General features: G+C 39.7%; 1 protein-coding gene across 4 annotated transcripts in view; it reads left to right on the forward strand.

The window, feature by feature from the left end:
- The window catches only part of LRRC7 (leucine rich repeat containing 7), a 582,114-nt gene that overhangs the window by 274,685 nt on the left and 290,601 nt on the right, over window positions 1-16,828 (forward strand). For all 4 annotated transcript variants that reach the window (XM_072649824.1, XM_072649823.1, XM_072649821.1 and 1 more), the window contains exon 5: window positions 7,517-7,595. In XM_072649824.1, coding sequence (XP_072505925.1) covers window positions 7,517-7,595 — 79 coding nt within the window. The remainder of the gene's footprint in view (window positions 1-7,516; window positions 7,596-16,828) is intronic.

Below are 16,828 nucleotides of genomic sequence, written 5' to 3' on the forward strand. Positions count from 1 at the left end.
TAACTGGTAATAGTAGCACCATCAGTTTAGAGTTGGAAGAGACTTGAGAGGTCATGTGGTCCAACTCCCTCATTTTACAGAAAAGAAAACTAAGACCCAGAAAAGTAAAAATGACCTGCCCAAAATCACACAAATAGTCACTGGAAGAGATGGGGGAGTGTAATCCTTGGACTATTAATTAAGTGTTTTTTTCACTTTGACATTTGCAAATAAGTTTATGATTATATTTAAATTAGACACAAAAATCTCTTCATTTTCCAGCCAGCATCTCGTGAAGTTTTCTCAATCTTTTTCCTATGAATCCATTTCCAAGAGCTGTAAAAGCAATGAATTTAGAGTCAAAGGACCTGAATGCAAATACCAGCTCTGCCACTGCTCACCTTGTAGGAAACCCTTCACCAGCTCTAGTCTTCCACTTTTTTTTAATCTCTCAACTGAGAAAGTTGGACCTCATGATCTCTAAGGCTGTTTCCATCTCTAGAGCTAGGACTCTGTGAAGCCTTGCAGGAAGACACATCTATGTCTCACAACTTGGTAGCCTCCAGATAAATATGATATGCCTATTTGTAAAGTTGATGGAAGGTTTCAATGAGGTGCATTGATTAAAATACAAGAAAGTAGAATAATGAATGGTGAAATTTAACTGAGCAATGACTCAGTTTCAAGTCTGGTTATGTATGTGTCATAGACAGCATGACATCATAGTCTACTGATATTAATGAAAATGAATTCATTTGAAAGCCCTTCATAATTCTGCCACAATTAAGTGATTTTTCTTTCTTCTTTCAAAACTTAGTTCTCTATGAGATGGGTTCTTATAATATTACAAGAGGTTAAATCATCATTTTGGCCTAATGAAAAGCAATCAGAACTGGGGCCATCATTAAATGTTTTACTAACTTATCACTTATCCCACTCTTTCCCAAAATGGGAGCTTGCTGACTGAAACAATAGATAATTTCCCCAACCTTGGGGTAGAGGGAGAAGAGTCCTTTACTCAGTCACATTAGATTAGAATGGGAGGAAATGAGTAGCCATTCAAAATCTAAAAGTAATATAAAATTGAGTATATTAAAAGGGAGGAAAGAAGAAAGATTCTAGATCAGTATATTCGTTATCATTTTTTTAAAGACAATCAGTCTAGGAAAGTCATTTGTAGGATCTGGGAGAAAAGACTGCAACTGAATTTCTTTCTATTATCAGCACAGTATAACAAAAAGAAGCCATTCCAAGGTTCTGTGTCCAAATCCTGACTCTGTCACTTACCAACTGACTATTTGACCTTAGCAAGTCACTTAACTTCTCTGTGTCTCATTTTCCTCATCTTTAAATTAAAGTTTGGGAGTAGGCTCTTTTAGATCTACAACTAGGATCCTGTGACACTGTGAACAAGAAATGCTGTGGCATGGTCCTAAGCCGATCACTGAATCTGCTTGTTAAAAGAAAAGTGTGTTATTGATTAAATGCCCAGTGAGGCAGGGATTTCAGGATCACATAATCTATTTTGTCACTTCATCGGTATGGGTGCTACCCCCACAACTATGAGCTCCTAAAGCCAGTGGAGCATTGGAGCGTTTGGTTCTACTTCTGTCTATGCAAATACCAAATCCTTCCATACCTGTTGTTATTGTCTGAGTCATTTCAGTTGTATCTGACTCTTAGTGACTCCATTTGTGGTTTTTGTGGTAAAGATACTGGAATGGTTTGCCATTTTCTTCTCCAGTTTAATTGACAGATAAGGAAACTGAGGCAAACAGGGTTACATAACTTTTCTACAGTCATACAAGTAGTAAGTGTCCATCACTGGATTTGAACTCAGGTCCTCCTTGAGTTTAGATCTTGTGCCCTATGCACTGAGCTGCCTAGCTGTCCATCCCTTAGTTGATGGTTTGTTTAATGAGCTAACATTTTATTTTTTGTCTAACCTTGTGACTGCATGGGTATAGGGAACTTCCAATAAGGAAACTCCCTCAACCAACAGAGATCAGCCTCTATCTTCATATGTTGGTCCCCCATCCTTTAAAAAACTCTCATTGGACCCCAAATAGTTAGAGTACTTTGAGTAAATAAAGTAGAAGGGAGATTGGCACCTACAATTAATTTGGAGGTATTCTTCATCTGGAAAATGAGAAAGTTGAATTATATGACCTGAGCCTAAATCTCTGCCAGCTTGAAATGATCTCAGTAAGAGACAGTATTGCCTACTGGGCAGAGAACCTCACTCTTCCTTCTGAGTGTGGTGCAGTGGGAAGGAGCCACAAATTTGAAGTCAAGAAACTAGAGTTGAAATCCCAGTTCTATTACCTGGTGCTTTACTCTTGGGTCTCCTGTTCCTCATTTGTAAACATCAGTGGATTTGAGCTAGATGGTTTCGAGGGTCTTTTCTAGCTGAAAATTTAAGATCCTACGAGCCTGTGACTCTATTTGGACATATGGGGTTTCCAGGCCTTTAAAACTGGGGAACAGTAGAATGACTTCTTCAGAACTAACCATCGAATCTTTGGCACACTACAACATTTATTAAGCAATGACTCTATTCCAAGCATTCTGATAGGTGCTGCAGCTACAAAGACAAAAAGGAAAGATGCCGTCCTTAAATTTGTGGTTTATTTGGGGGTTACAACAGACACACAAGAAAGAAAATGAAAAGTGGGAAGGATGCTGGTGCCTTCTAGTTCGGAAGAGGCAGGAGAGATTTGAGGGGAAATACAAGAAGCACAATTATAGGATAAGAGTTTCCCCATACTATATTCTGACTAGGAGACCTGAAATAATCAGAATATTTAAGTTCATGCTAGGGCAAGTGCATGTATGTATGTAGGTGTTCATCCTTCGTTGCTGAAGAAGACCATGCCATCAGAGAAATGATGACATGACTTGCACTTGACTTTGTTTTGAGTGAGGGAGGGCTGTGCAGGTCACCAGCCTCAATTCTCCTCCAGAGCCATCTGAATCCAGTGATCAAATATCCATGAGGATGACTGGAGATGACCCAAGATGAGGCAATTGGAGTTAAGTGACTTACCCAAGGTCACACAGCTAGTGAGTGTCAAGTGTCTGAAGTGAGATTTGGACTCAGGTCTTCCGGACTCCTGCACTGGTGCTCTATCCACCGCACTACCTAGCTGCCCCAAGGAATGGTCACCCTACACCAGCTGTTTGATGGAAGCCTATTAGAGAAGAATAAAGGAAATTGTGTGTAGATTAGTCTGAGGGTTTACCTGGTCATAACCAAGTTAACAACCTAGCATTAAGGGGACTTCTGTTGCAAAACTCAGTCCCATCCATCTTAAATATCCTGGTTTTGTCAGAGATGAGGGGCAGAGTGACTGAAATACCAGCTTCAAATCCAATGGGTTCAGATTCTGCCCTTTCCCTATATCATCCTGGCAAGGCAACCTTGAGCAGATGGTCTGAACTCTCAGAGGTCTGGGTATATCTCTAAGGTTTCAGAGAAGTTTGTTGGTGGCCAGTAGTGGTAGAGAACCTTTCCTCCCTCAAGCATACCTCATGTTAAGGTCACCCCAAGCTCCCACCCTCTCCCTACCCTCATTTGGTTAAAAAGATGGCACTTGCTTCAGTTTCTAGATTTTCTGATTAGTGTATATGCGACAATGACAGAGGGCAAGGGATCCTTTATCTATTACTTAACAGTCATTTGCTAGCTATTCTTTTAAGTAACTGGACATAAGGAATCAGTTAATGGATAATCATTATTGGGAAAAGAATATGATAACAGCCGACATTTATGGAGTGATTCATGATTTATGACATGTTTTCCATGTACTTTTGCATTTGAACCCTGTAACAACCCTACAAAATGGCATTACTATCACCCCCATTTTAGAGATGAGGAAATTGAAGTTAGAAAAGTTAAATGACTTACACAGGGATATAATGTAAATCTGAGGTAGAATCTGAACCCACATCTCTCTTGACTCAAGGAACAATGTTTTTGGTTTTCGTTATTGTTTTTTTACACTGCCCTTTACCAACTCTCTTTAAATTCTGAGATTATATTTGAAAGGCTAATAAAGGATGAAGGGAAAAATAATTTGAGATTTTAAAATGCATAATTTATATCATATATTTCTGATTTTTCTTGCAAACTCCCCAATACCACCACCTCAACCCTAATAGCATGCACTTGTGGGGAGCAGATAGTGTTCTGGACTTGGGTACAAATCTTAACTCTGACACACACTGACTTCATGGGTAAATCACTTAAACTCTGCAAGCCCAGGCACCTCTTTCAGATGACAAAATACAAAAGAGTGACTGGTCTGTGATTTCCTATTTAGAATGATGCAATCATCAGTTTGCATCATCTTTTATAGTATTTTTATATCACAATTAGTGTCTAATACTAGAACCACTTAACTGTTCTTATTTCTAGCATCTATCATTTATTCTATTTCTTTCTTTGTGCACTAGCTTGCTGCTGCCTTGTGATGGTGGGGAAGAAAGGAAGGAAGGAAGGAAGGAAGGAAGGAAGGAAGGAAGGAAGGAAGGAAGGAAGGAAGGAAGGAAGGAAGGAAGGAAGAGAGGGAGGGAGGGAGGAAAGAAAGAGAGAGAAATGGGGAGAATAAAGAAGGATAAATGGGTACATGGGTAGATGAATAGGCATTGACAGAGGGAGAAAGAGAACTATACATGCATGTATATTTACATATATACATACATACATATATTTATATATTTGGATATATATTATATATATATAATATATATATCCAAACACATACATGCATAGAATAAAGAGACTGTCCCAGATGATCTCCAAGGCTGCTTCCAGTTGTCATCCCATGATCCCATTAATTCAATTTTGATGTTGATTTAACACCTTATGGCGTGCCATTTCTAGTCAGACATCTATTCTATTTTTATCATTAACTAAGGTTGAAAACTGCAGTTATTAATAGGTTTGCCAGCCTCTAGTCCACTCTTGAAGGATTGTCTTAATGAGGGTCAGAGTAGTACAATTAAATATAGTTCACAGGGAGTAATAAGGTTTCACTTGCACTATTGGTTCCAATGCTCTGCCCACAAACAAGGACTGAGCCTGATGGATTGGAGTTTCCTCTCCTTTTCCTCACTTTTCACACCCTCTGGTGGAAGAGTTAATGAGGAGTGAGATGGTTACATGGAAGCCAAGCAAAGAAAGAACAAGGAAGAGAATGGATAGTCCATACACTGCCTAATTGGTCCCTGAATAATTGAGAGTTTACTGTCTTTTAAAATTTTCCCTCAGATTTGGAAGAGAAAAAAAATTCCTTTCCTAATTAGAATGAGCCTAAGTGGTCAATTTATCTTCTGCCTGTGAACACATGAATATATTCTTAATGGATTTTTTTTATCAATACCTTTCTATCTAAAACCTTCATTATTGGCTCCATTTAGTTCAGTAAACAAAACGATGGCATTTCTCATTTGAAGGTATGTACCGAGCAGAATTGCTGCAGGCAGTATTTCCAGGAGAATATTCTAATTACATTTAAAGGTGTGATTACCAAAGTCAGAGTCAGGGACATCTCTTGATTCTATTTTCATATTTTGTAGCATTGGTTATTTGTTCATACTTCAAACATCAAGATTTAAACCAAATAGAATGTTACTGCCTATAAAACCGGTGCCTCCAGAAGCACTTTTTTGTATTTGATGGGTCAACATATGTTGATCTGTCTCCTAGAGAAAATGACTCCAATTCATAGAAACAGAGAATCTTTCTTTTTCAGAGTTGGATGAGATCTCAGTGGCCAAGTACAGGGGTCAACAAAGTCTGGTAGATCACCAAATACTTGAAGACATCTAGCCTGCCTCCCCCGACCAAGTCTCATTTTCCTCAGTCTAAAGATGCCTATTTCCTGCTACCTCATGAACTCAAAGTCCTTCAACCATCCTGGTTGCCCTCTGCAGCTCTCCAGTGTACCGTTGTCCATATCAGTTCCTTTCCCTCTTAAGTTATCTCAGACCTGCTGGGGAAAAAATGTTATACTTGAGCTAGTGTTAAAAATACTATGTGAAATCTAGGCCTAACACCGAGGTTAAGGATAACTGCTTTGAAGCACTGGTTCCCATTCTTCCATTTTGGAGGTCATGGAATCTTGGGAGTTATAACAAGGGGTATATGAATCCACATACATGCTAAACAGTGCCCTTTCAGTCTGTTTCATACTAAGGACAATCATGTGGATGCCCACAAAATGGTTCATGTTAAAAAGGTTTCCTCATACTAAAAAATGCTAGGAACCACACAGGTCTAATTATTTCCAGGTTTCACAGTTCATGAAGGTCAAAATTGTTCAGCGCTTAGGTTGCTATTAAAGTGGAGGCTTCATAATTTCTGGATTAAATTGAGCCATTTATATTAGAAAATACAGAGTCCTGGAACATATCAAGCGCTTAATAAATGTTTGTTTGCTTGGCTCCAGAGTTTGCACTTTCTCTTGTACTCTTCATACTAGTTCCATTTTAAAATTTTTCTACCTGTACACAGTAAATTCTTCTAAATATTTGTTAATTTCCCCGGGTTGGCATCTCTAGTATGGAATATATTCTCACTACATCAATGCACACTTATTGTTAGCTACCTATTTCATGGGGTTTTATACTGAACAAACAAGTTTTGTGAAGTTATGTCATTCCTGATTGCTCAATCAACAAGCATTTATTAAGCTCCTACTATGTTCCATGAATTCTTCAAGGCTCCGGGAATTCAAAGACAAAGTGAAATAATTCCTACTGTTTGAGAGAGAGGAAAGGAGATGATGGAGAGCAGAGGAGGGATGGAGAGGAGAGGAGAGGAGAGGAGAGGGGAGGGGAGGGGAGGGGAGGGGAGGGGAGGAGAGGAGAGGAGAGGAGAGGAGAGGAGAGGAGAGGAGAGGAGAGGAGAGGAGAGGAGAGGAGAGGAGAGGAGAGGAGAGGAGAGGAGAGGAGAGGAGAGGGGAGGGGAGGGGAGGAGAGGAGAGGAGAGGGGAGGGGAGGGTAGGGGAGGGGAGGGGAGGGGAGGGGAAGGGAGGGGAAGGGAGGGGAAGGGAGGGGAAGGGAGGGGAGAAGAGGAGAGGAGAGGAGAGGAGGGGAGAGGGAGAAGATATATAGAATTGCTTAGATATTTTTTAGCTGAACTATGATTTTCATTCATGTGTATGTATAGATATATTCATGTCTATAAATATATATACATACACACATGCACATATATGTGTATTGCACAGTACCCAAAAGGTAATTTGTTTAAAATGTGCTGATAGCAATTAAATATCCTGTTAACCGAAAAATTATTTTAATTGAAAATAATTATGTATGCATATCTGAAATTGAGTTTAGAGATATATTTACAGGTAATGTTTATACATTATATATGTAACCATTACATGTAAGTATTTATATGTTATACATGTAGATAGAGTGCATGAATTTTACCACTATTGCTTTAAATTAAATAACATCTATGAAATAAGAGGACTTTTCTTTCTTGGGATATTCTCATGTCTGGTTTTCTGTTTTCCATCTTCAGGTGTACAAGAATTTCCAGAAAACATCAAGTGCTGTAAGTGTTTAACAATCGTTGAAGCCAGTGTCAATCCCATTTCTAAGTGAGTATCAATCTTCCTATTTCTCTATCTATTCCTATTTTCACTCTCGGGAAATATACACAGACAGAAAGGAAATTCCCATCTGGAGAGATTGGAATGTTTTTTTCCTCCGTGTCAGATCTTATCTGTGCATGGAAGGCAAGAATGGAGAAACCAAATGGGAGAGTGTGGATTGACCACCTTCCCAAGGTCAGAGCTGCAGAGAAAAGGCAATGTTATTACAGCAGCTTCTGATTCTCCTGCAGGATTTGGAGTCTGGCCAAGGGTTTTCTTCACAAGCCTATACAAGGATTGTCGTCTCCTTTTTGTAGATAAGGAAAATAAGGTCCATGGAAGTGATTTGCTCAGGGTCATCCTGCTGTATCAAGCTCTGGTCTTCTGACTCCAAATACAATGCTTCTCCCTCTGTCTCTGGGCTCCCAAAGTGCTCCGTAGGGCCTCTCTAGCTACTTTCCCTCCTCTTCTTAGGCACAGCCATTGGCTAAGAACCTGGCTGTCCAATTTTACAGATGAGAAACAATTACAGTCTTTAAAATAAAGGTGTTTGGATTTTTCTCTGAATTATAATTTCATCCATGTAGGACACTGTCATTGAGATTCTTACTCTACCTGTACAATCTACACCTGCTGTTACAATTTATAGTCCTACAGTTTTTATTTTTATTTTACTTAGCTAGCTTATTTTACTTAGCTTAGCTTATATATCTCTTCAAGGTTTGTAAAGTACTTCACAAATGTCTCATCACATCCACCCTTGCAATAATCCTGTGAGGTAGGTACTACTATTACCCCCATTTTACAAATGAGGACATTGAGGCAGGCAGCAGTTAAGGGACTTACCCAGGGTCACACAGCTAGTAAGTATCTGAAGCTAGATTTGAATTCAAGTTTTCCTGAGTTTAGTAATCCATCCACTGAGAGATTGAGTAAATTGTCCAGGTCCACAGAAGTAGGTTGCATGGCAGAAATGGGACTTAAAAGCTGGATTTTCTTCCCCTGCACCCATTTATTTCTCTCTCCACACTGTCAGGGGGTCAAACAGGACCTGTAGCACTCCTGAGGGCAGTGGGAACCAAATTAAAATGCAATCGGGAAATGTTTAGCAAAATAAATGAATATTCAATAGAACAATGTTCCTGGTAACATGGGGCTTTCTACAACACCACGAAACCCCCAGGGATCCTTGGTCAGTGTTCTCCATTTTTGTTTGAGCTTGATACCAGCTCACCATCTGACACTGACTATCAGAAATTAATAGTCAATTATTATTGTTCAAATTGTTCATTGGTTCTGTGATCTTATCTAAGTGAAGGTTCCTCCCAATTATTCAGATCCCACCTTAGCGCATCCTCATAACCTCTTACATGCCCTTCTTTCAATCAATCAAATGATCTATCAATCAATAAGCCTTTAAGTGCCCACTATGAGGAAAGAAAAACATATTTTTAAAAATCCTGTCAAAGTGTATTAGTCTGGTGGGATACAAACACCAAAAATAAAATGAAACCCTTCCTTCTCTTAAGGAACTTAAATTCCTTCAAGGAAACTGTCAGTGCCATTTAATAAGCACCTACTGTCTTTGGCTTTGTGCTAAGCACTTTACAAATATTATCTAATTTGATTCTCACAGCAACCTTGGGAGTAAGTGCTGTTCTTATCCTCATTTTAAGTTGAGGAAACTGAGGCACACAAAAGTAATAGGATAGTAAGTCTCAGACTGTATTTGAACAGGATTTCCATTTGATTTGACTACATATCCAAAGCTCTAGCCACCATGCCTCTTCACTGCCTGCACATGTGTAGTAAGATTCGAGAACTGACCATCATCCTTGGATTTGACCTTCAGAGGAACATCCAGCAGGGTGACCCCTCAGATCTTACCCATGTCTAAGCACATGCAGAATAAATAGGAAGTAGATGATGCCACATTTTTAGGGCAGAAAATATTTGGGGGTGAAGATGTCAAGAAAACCTTCATGTAGTAAGTGATGATCATAGATTTTATAGCTAAAGGAACTACAGGCATCAGAAGATTCAATCCCTTCATTTTACAGATGTAGAAACTGAGAGATGGAGTAGTAAAGTGACTTGTCCAGGGTCATACTGTGTCTGAGGTAGTCTTTGAACTCAGATCTCCCTGGCTCCCAGACTCCACTATTCCATTCTCCCTCTGGTGCTTAAGCTGAATTCATGCTAATAAATATACAATTTCAGTCACAGTTTAGGGCAACCATGGGAGAGAAGTCTGGACGGAGTAGATGATTAAATTCACAAATGTTTGGCGTCAACAAAACGGTTACGGGAGATTTGAGGAGTGAGGCAAGTTCAGATGAGGGTGCACCAAAGAAACCTTCATGGAAGGCCTCAAAAATGAAAAAAATAAATCTATGTGCATAGGAAATCTGGAGTTTAGAGATGTTATCCATGTAAATGTATTCCTGTGGTATAATGGGAGGTATCCTGGCCTTGGAATTTGCAGATTTCTCATCATAACTTGGCCATGACTTAGCTGAGTGATCTTGAGGAAGTGTCTCAGCCTCTCATTTCTACCTAGAGTGAGAATGACATAGCGGTCAGGGGAAAGGCACTTCCCATCCCAAGGGGAAGGTCTCTCCCCACTCCCCACATTACTAACCCCTTAATCACCTTCTGCAATGACCTTTCTTGACCATGCCTTTCTCTACTGTTTCTCTCTCCTTCATAATTATGCCCTATTGTCCCTTGTTGGCTCTATTTTCATTATTTCTTACCCTTTATGGTCCCCAAAATTTATGTCAACATATTTCAAGCTTAAAATTGTTCCATGGCCAACATAATGTGAGAAACATTGGATCAGATGAGCCTTCGGGCCACTTTCAGCATAAGCCAACACTATCATTATTAGACTGCTCCAGAATGCTTGTTAAGTGTGTGCAAAGACTTGTCCTGACTATTTTAGACTTCTTCCAGTGCCCATCAGAGAGGACATGGGCCTAGCTCATAGTGAAGTCTCAATAAGAATTTTATTGAATGAGTGAATGAATTGTCACTGAATATTAAGGGCCTTACAAGAATAAAGTTTTTAAAAAGTCACTGCCCTCAAGATGGTTACAGCATAGTTGGGGAAAATAAGACTTATATACAAATAACCATGATACCAAATAGAATACAGTAATTGCCTAATGATAGACATAAGGAAAGATGAGGCCTCCATGGGAGAGGTCCCTGGTAAAGTCAGTGTTTGTCCTGAGGAAAGACCTAATTTCTATGAGAGTGGGAAGAGAGAAGGTTAATGCTCATAAGAAAGCAAGGATTCCATGTACCCTAGGAGAATGAGGCAGTAAAGAGAGAGATGAGGGGGAGAACACAATATAATGGAATGGATAAGAGAGTCAAGTCCACAAGCATCAAATTGTGTTCCAGACACTGTGCTAAGCAGTGAGGATACAAGGAAACTCAAAAACCTAACCCAACCCAACCACATGACCAAATGCAAACAATTACGTATGGATAAGATATATTGAGGACACATCAGAGATCATTTCGGAGAGGCAGGGGTAGGAGGACTCCACAGGAGCCAGCAGAGGCATGCAAGGCCATGGACAGTTATATGTAAGGTAAAGCCATTTTTGAACCCAGTGCCATTTAAAGGACAGATAATAGCATTCCAATGAAAGGAAAAAGCTAAGTGGAAAAAAAAATCCTCAAGTAACTTTCCCAAGAATTCTTTGAACATGATGCCATTTCTTGAAGGAAGAATCATCAATTCAAGTCAATTCTTCAAATTCTCTTAGATGTATTATAAGATACAAGGTTGAGACCAGTAGATTTAGCTCCAGAAAAGACTATAGACATATTGCAGCCCAGACGCCTTCTGTTAGAAAGGAAGCCAAGACCTGGAGACATAGAAGGATTTGTCCATGGTCCCACAGCCCCAGAGCTCAGAGTGGAAGCACTTGGTGAGAGTGTTGAGATTGGCACTTGGGTCTCCTGACTCATAATCCAGTGTCCCTTCCCCTCTACTCCATTGTCACTGGTAGGACAGAGACCTGTCATAGTATACATGGGATTTATAGATTAGGGATATGTGGCCAAGCAGCCTTCTGAGCACAATACCGAAATAAGGATGATAATGTAATCACTAATAATAAGGACAAGTTCATGTGATGCTTATTTACAGATCATATTATGGCCCCAAGACTTGTCTTGAGCATATCCACAATTACAACTCATCAAGCATTAGTTAATTTTTAATTCTTTACTTCTAATCATTCCTCTTCTTCATCAGTAAGGAATATGCATTAATAAGCTCTTGTTGAACTAATTTGCCAGCACTGGACTGAGAGCCTAGAGTGTGTGTGTGTATGTGTGCGTGTGTGTGTGTGTGTGTGTGAGAGAGAGAAAGAGAGAGAGAGAGAGATACAGAGAGAGAGAGAGAGATACAGAGACAGACAGAGACAGAGAGACAAAGATACATGGAAAGAGACACAGAGATAGAAACACAGGGAGAGAAAAAGACAGACGGGGAAGGGGGAGGGTGGGAGAGTGACTTGACATCATAGAACTAGCCTGTATATTCAATAAACATTTATTAAGCTCACACTATGAACAAGGTACTGTAGTAGGCTCTGGGGACACAAAAGCCAAAGAAAGCAAATGAGTCCTGCCTTTGAAGACCTTGCATTCTACTAGGATGTTTAGTTGGAGGAATCTCATTGCAATCTAGTCCAAGCAATGCCTGAAAATGAATCCCCTTTACAACATCCAGCTTCTGACTAAAGAACTTCAGGGAGGGTGAAGCCACTACCTCTCAGAGAAGCCTGTTCCATGCTGGACAGATCTCATCATTAGGAATCCCCCACCTTCACCCAAGCCATCACCTAAATTAAATTGGGTTACGTGACTTTCATCCATTGCCTCTGGTTCTGTCCTCTGGGATGGCCCAACAAATCCACTCCCTCTCCCATATGACAATCATTCAGCTATCTCCCCCTAAGTGTATTTAGGATCAAATGAGATCTGACAGCCAGATCTTTCATCCTTAGCTTCAAAATATAGAAATGTGGATTCAAAAGGTAAAACTGTATAAGACCAATGAAAATGGTCAATCTTCCTTCATCTTCCCCAGATATCAGCACCAGTGGTTTCAGCCTGCCAGCTGGTATTAAGAGATAGCCTAGTATTATCATTATTAGCGATCTGGCTTTTTCTCAGCAAAACCACAGGAACCTCAGATTTTTATGCAGCCCTAACTATTTAGTGGGGTGATGCTGAACAAGCCACTTAACCGGTAGGAAGCCTCCCTTTTCCTCATTTGTAAAATGGGAATAGTGATAATTAGAACTTCATTCTTAGGTTTGTCATAAAGACCAAATGAAGTAATGTGCTTATGAACCTTTGTCAGCCTGAAATCACTGTATCAATGACAGTTACTGCTGGAGAAAAACGTCTGCACAGTGAAAACCAGCAACAGGATGACATTCTGCTTGGCTACTATTCTTTATCTGAACTATGTTGACAGTGTGATGAGATAGTACTTCCTTGGAGCCAAAAACCTGAGTTCAAATCCGGTCTCAGATATTTACCAGCTATGGGCCCTTGAGTAACTTAATTTCTCTGGGCCTCTTTTTTTCTCATCTAGAAAATGAGTAGACTGTACTAGATGGTCTCTGGGGTTCAGGTCAGGATCTAAGATCCTATTTTGAATTTTAAATGCATTGATTTAAAGATAGAATAACTCTACCTTTGGAAAGAAAATTTGACAGCTATATAAAACCTGTCAATTGGCATGCATAAAACCTTTTTTAAAGTCAATCAAATATAAAAAGCCACCTGGTATGTCTTTAGGTAACATAATTATTGGGTTATTTAAAGCTCACATGCCTAGTCAAGTTTGTTATGTAATGCCTGTTATATTATGTAAAAAAATTTTAACACTTTTTTTCCTTTTTTGTGAGCAATAATTCTTTTCTAAGTGTCAAATGTATTTCTTTTTAAAACATAAAGGTTGCACTTTCTTTTTTTAAAACTATGATGAATGAACATTAGTTAACTTGAATATCAGGAAGATAAACCATTACCAAGCATAAAGTCAGTGAGGTTTGTTTTTCTCCTGGAGTGGCTTAGGTTTCCTACCCTAAGGAGATTCTCTTTGAGTTGGGTCATAGAGGACAGAGGGCTAGCCTGGGAGGCATGATGAGCTGGGCTCAAGTGTCATCACTAACACATTGACTGTGTGACCTTGGGACACCTTCTTAACCTTGCTGTGATCAGACAAATGCCGAGAACCTCTCCTTCTACCAAGTCATGGACTACGAAGGAAGCTCCCTCTCTAAGAGTCCACTATGCTGGTGAAATAAATTGTCTATCCTGTATAGCAGGCAGGCCCTTCTCTACCAACAGGAGTTTGAAAATCTTGGCACAGGGTTCTAGAAACAATGAAATGAAAAACATTTATTAAGAATAAATATATTATTTACAATTACATACTAAAGCAAATTGAAAGTGTGGCTCTATAGGTAGACGCATATTTGTATATAGCTGTGTATTATGCATGTACAATAAGGTAAGTAAAAAGACAGGTAATACAATACACAGAATGCTGAGCATAGAGTCAGAAAGTCCTGAGTTCAAATCTGACCTCAAACACTAGCCATGGGACCCTGGACAAGTCACTTAACCTGTCTGCTTCAATTTCCTCAGCTGCAAATAGGGGATTACAACAGCATTTTCCCCAAAATCTGGCCTCAAACATTTCCTTGCTGTGTGACTTTTGGTAAGGCACTTAACCTCCACTTGTCTCTTGCTTCCTCATCTATAAAATAAGGATAATATTAGCACCTACTTCCTAGGACTCTCGTGGGATAAAATAATGTCTGCAAAGCATTTCATAAAATTTAACATATAAAGAAAGTGCTAGCTGTTATTATCATATAATATAGATATATTCTATACTTATTGTATATATGTATTTGCCTATGTATACTTAGGCATATGTGTATGTGTGCGATTATGTATTAAGAAAAATACTTACTATAGACATATGTGTGTATATACACATATGCATATGTGTGTGTGCGCATCTTCAATAAGCTTTCTAAGGAGCATCTTGAGACTTGTGTGTCCCTTCTCCCTTGGTCTATGTGGCCACTGAAGCCTAGCAGATGCTTGCCCCAACTTGCGTTCTCTTTTTATAGTCCGACCTGCAATTCAATTCTGTGAGCACCTAGAAGGCTCTCAATGGAGAGGGGCTCTCTTTGAGGGGCTAAGAAAACACAAATGAAACAGTCACCACCTTCCAGGCCTTCCCACTGTGCTGGAAGGCATGGAGGATGCTTTAATCCTTGCAAAGAAATTTTGTGTAATAAACCAAACTCTTCCATTTCATAAAATATTCCCTTTGCTGAATTTGTCCTTTTTGGAAGCAGCCCTGGATTTGATTAAACGGAGTAAAGGTGTGACTTAGCCAGTAGTAAGGAAATGGGGCCCAATGACTGGGTTAATGCAATGAACCAGCCACCTCAATGGATGGAAAGAATCTAACTCAGGAAATCTCTCTTTATCAATGGTGTGCTTGAGATAATGAGTCTACCATTCTTTATGAAAATTTTATTCATTTTTAGCTACTAATAGGTGACATTTAGGATAGTTATTTACTATTCTAATAGATTTTCAGATTATTCATTAGGTAGGGAGGAGGGCCTAGATTCATAATTTTATCTTGGTGAGGAACTCCCTTTGAGTCAATCCCTTCCACCAAGGCAGATCTCCAGCTAGTTTAAGACTGATAGTTCCAGAGATTTCTTTAGACACTAGAAGTCAAGGGACTTTCTCATAGTCACACAGTCAGGATACGTCATATAAAAGTCCCAGGTTTCCCTTACTCCAAAGCCAGTCCTTCATCCACTGTACCACACTATCTCTCATTGTTATTAATTTACATATTAATATTCTAAATAAATATAACAGATGTTTATAGAGTTCAACAAAAGCTGTATTCTGCGGCCAACCCTAGTGTGTAGATCACCCTACATATTAGCAGGTACATCCTGTGCCCAGCACAAGCTCTGACAGGTTCTCTTAAGCTGGGTCAGCTCCAAGTATGTTCCCAATGACAGACTTACTGACTGTCCAAAGACCAGCCTCATCATATATGAAGAGAATGGCAAGGCATTGCAGGCTACCATAACTGGAAGGGATTTCTATGGATGTCCCAAACAAGAATCCTTTCATGGTATCCCCAAAGAGTGATCATTCAGACTTTGCATGAGGGAAAGCCCATCACCTCCTAAAGCAATCCATTCTAGTATGGGATAGGTGTAATTGTTAGAAAACCTTTCCTGGCTTCAAGCCTCAATATGTGTCTGTCTCTGACTGGGTGGCTGTCTCTCTCACTCTCTTCCTCCCTCTTTCCCTCCTGCTCTATGTCTCTTTTTGTTTCTCACTGCCTCACAGTTTTGCCTTCTGAATCTGAACAAAGCAAATATAATCCTTCTCTCCCTCTTCCAAGGGACAGCCTCTCAAATGCTGGGGGACAACTGACATTCCCCCCCGGTGTGATGTTTTTCTTCTCTGATAAATAATATTTACATAGCATAATTTTGAAGTTGTTTGTCATCCTAGATGCCATCCCCTAGGGGAAGGTAGATCTAGGGGGTAACTGGCTTAGTGGGATTTTGTTCCATGGAGTTGAAACCAGGCAGAGCAGTAGATGCAGAGTGGAGTGAACCCAAAAGTCCAGTTCCTATCCTCTATAAAAGAAGGCATTAGAAGGAGTCTGGTATCCTCCATCAGAGCAGAGAGGAGGCTGAGGAAGGTGGTGTCAGTCAGGGCTCGAATTAGCAACTCAATGATGAAAGTCGAAGTTGTGAGCTTATCCTGGGAAGGGTGCCTTGTTCAGTGGAGCTGAACCCAGGCAGAGAAGAAGATTGAAAGTACAGTGAGCTTAGGTCCTCCTGAATCCCAGTGCTTTATCCAACACAGTCCAATAAACATTTATTTAGGGCTATATCCAATGTTCTATCTCTTGTAGAATTAGCTGCCTCTTAAAAGGACTCAAAAAGCTTTAAGACTGCTTAAAAGACTCTTTCATGCCTCCATGTCTTGAGATCTTCCTTTAGGAAGGGAGGCGAAGACTATGGACATAGCCCTGAATAATGCTTTATTCAAATCAAACTGAATATATCTTGGGAAACAGTAGGTTACTGACATGTCCTACCAATTTATATGCTCTACTTTCCCATCTTTATAAATTA

Source organism: Notamacropus eugenii, chromosome 2 (assembly GCF_028372415.1).
Source record: "Notamacropus eugenii isolate mMacEug1 chromosome 2, mMacEug1.pri_v2, whole genome shotgun sequence".
Lineage (NCBI taxonomy): Eukaryota > Metazoa > Chordata > Mammalia > Diprotodontia > Macropodidae > Notamacropus > Notamacropus eugenii.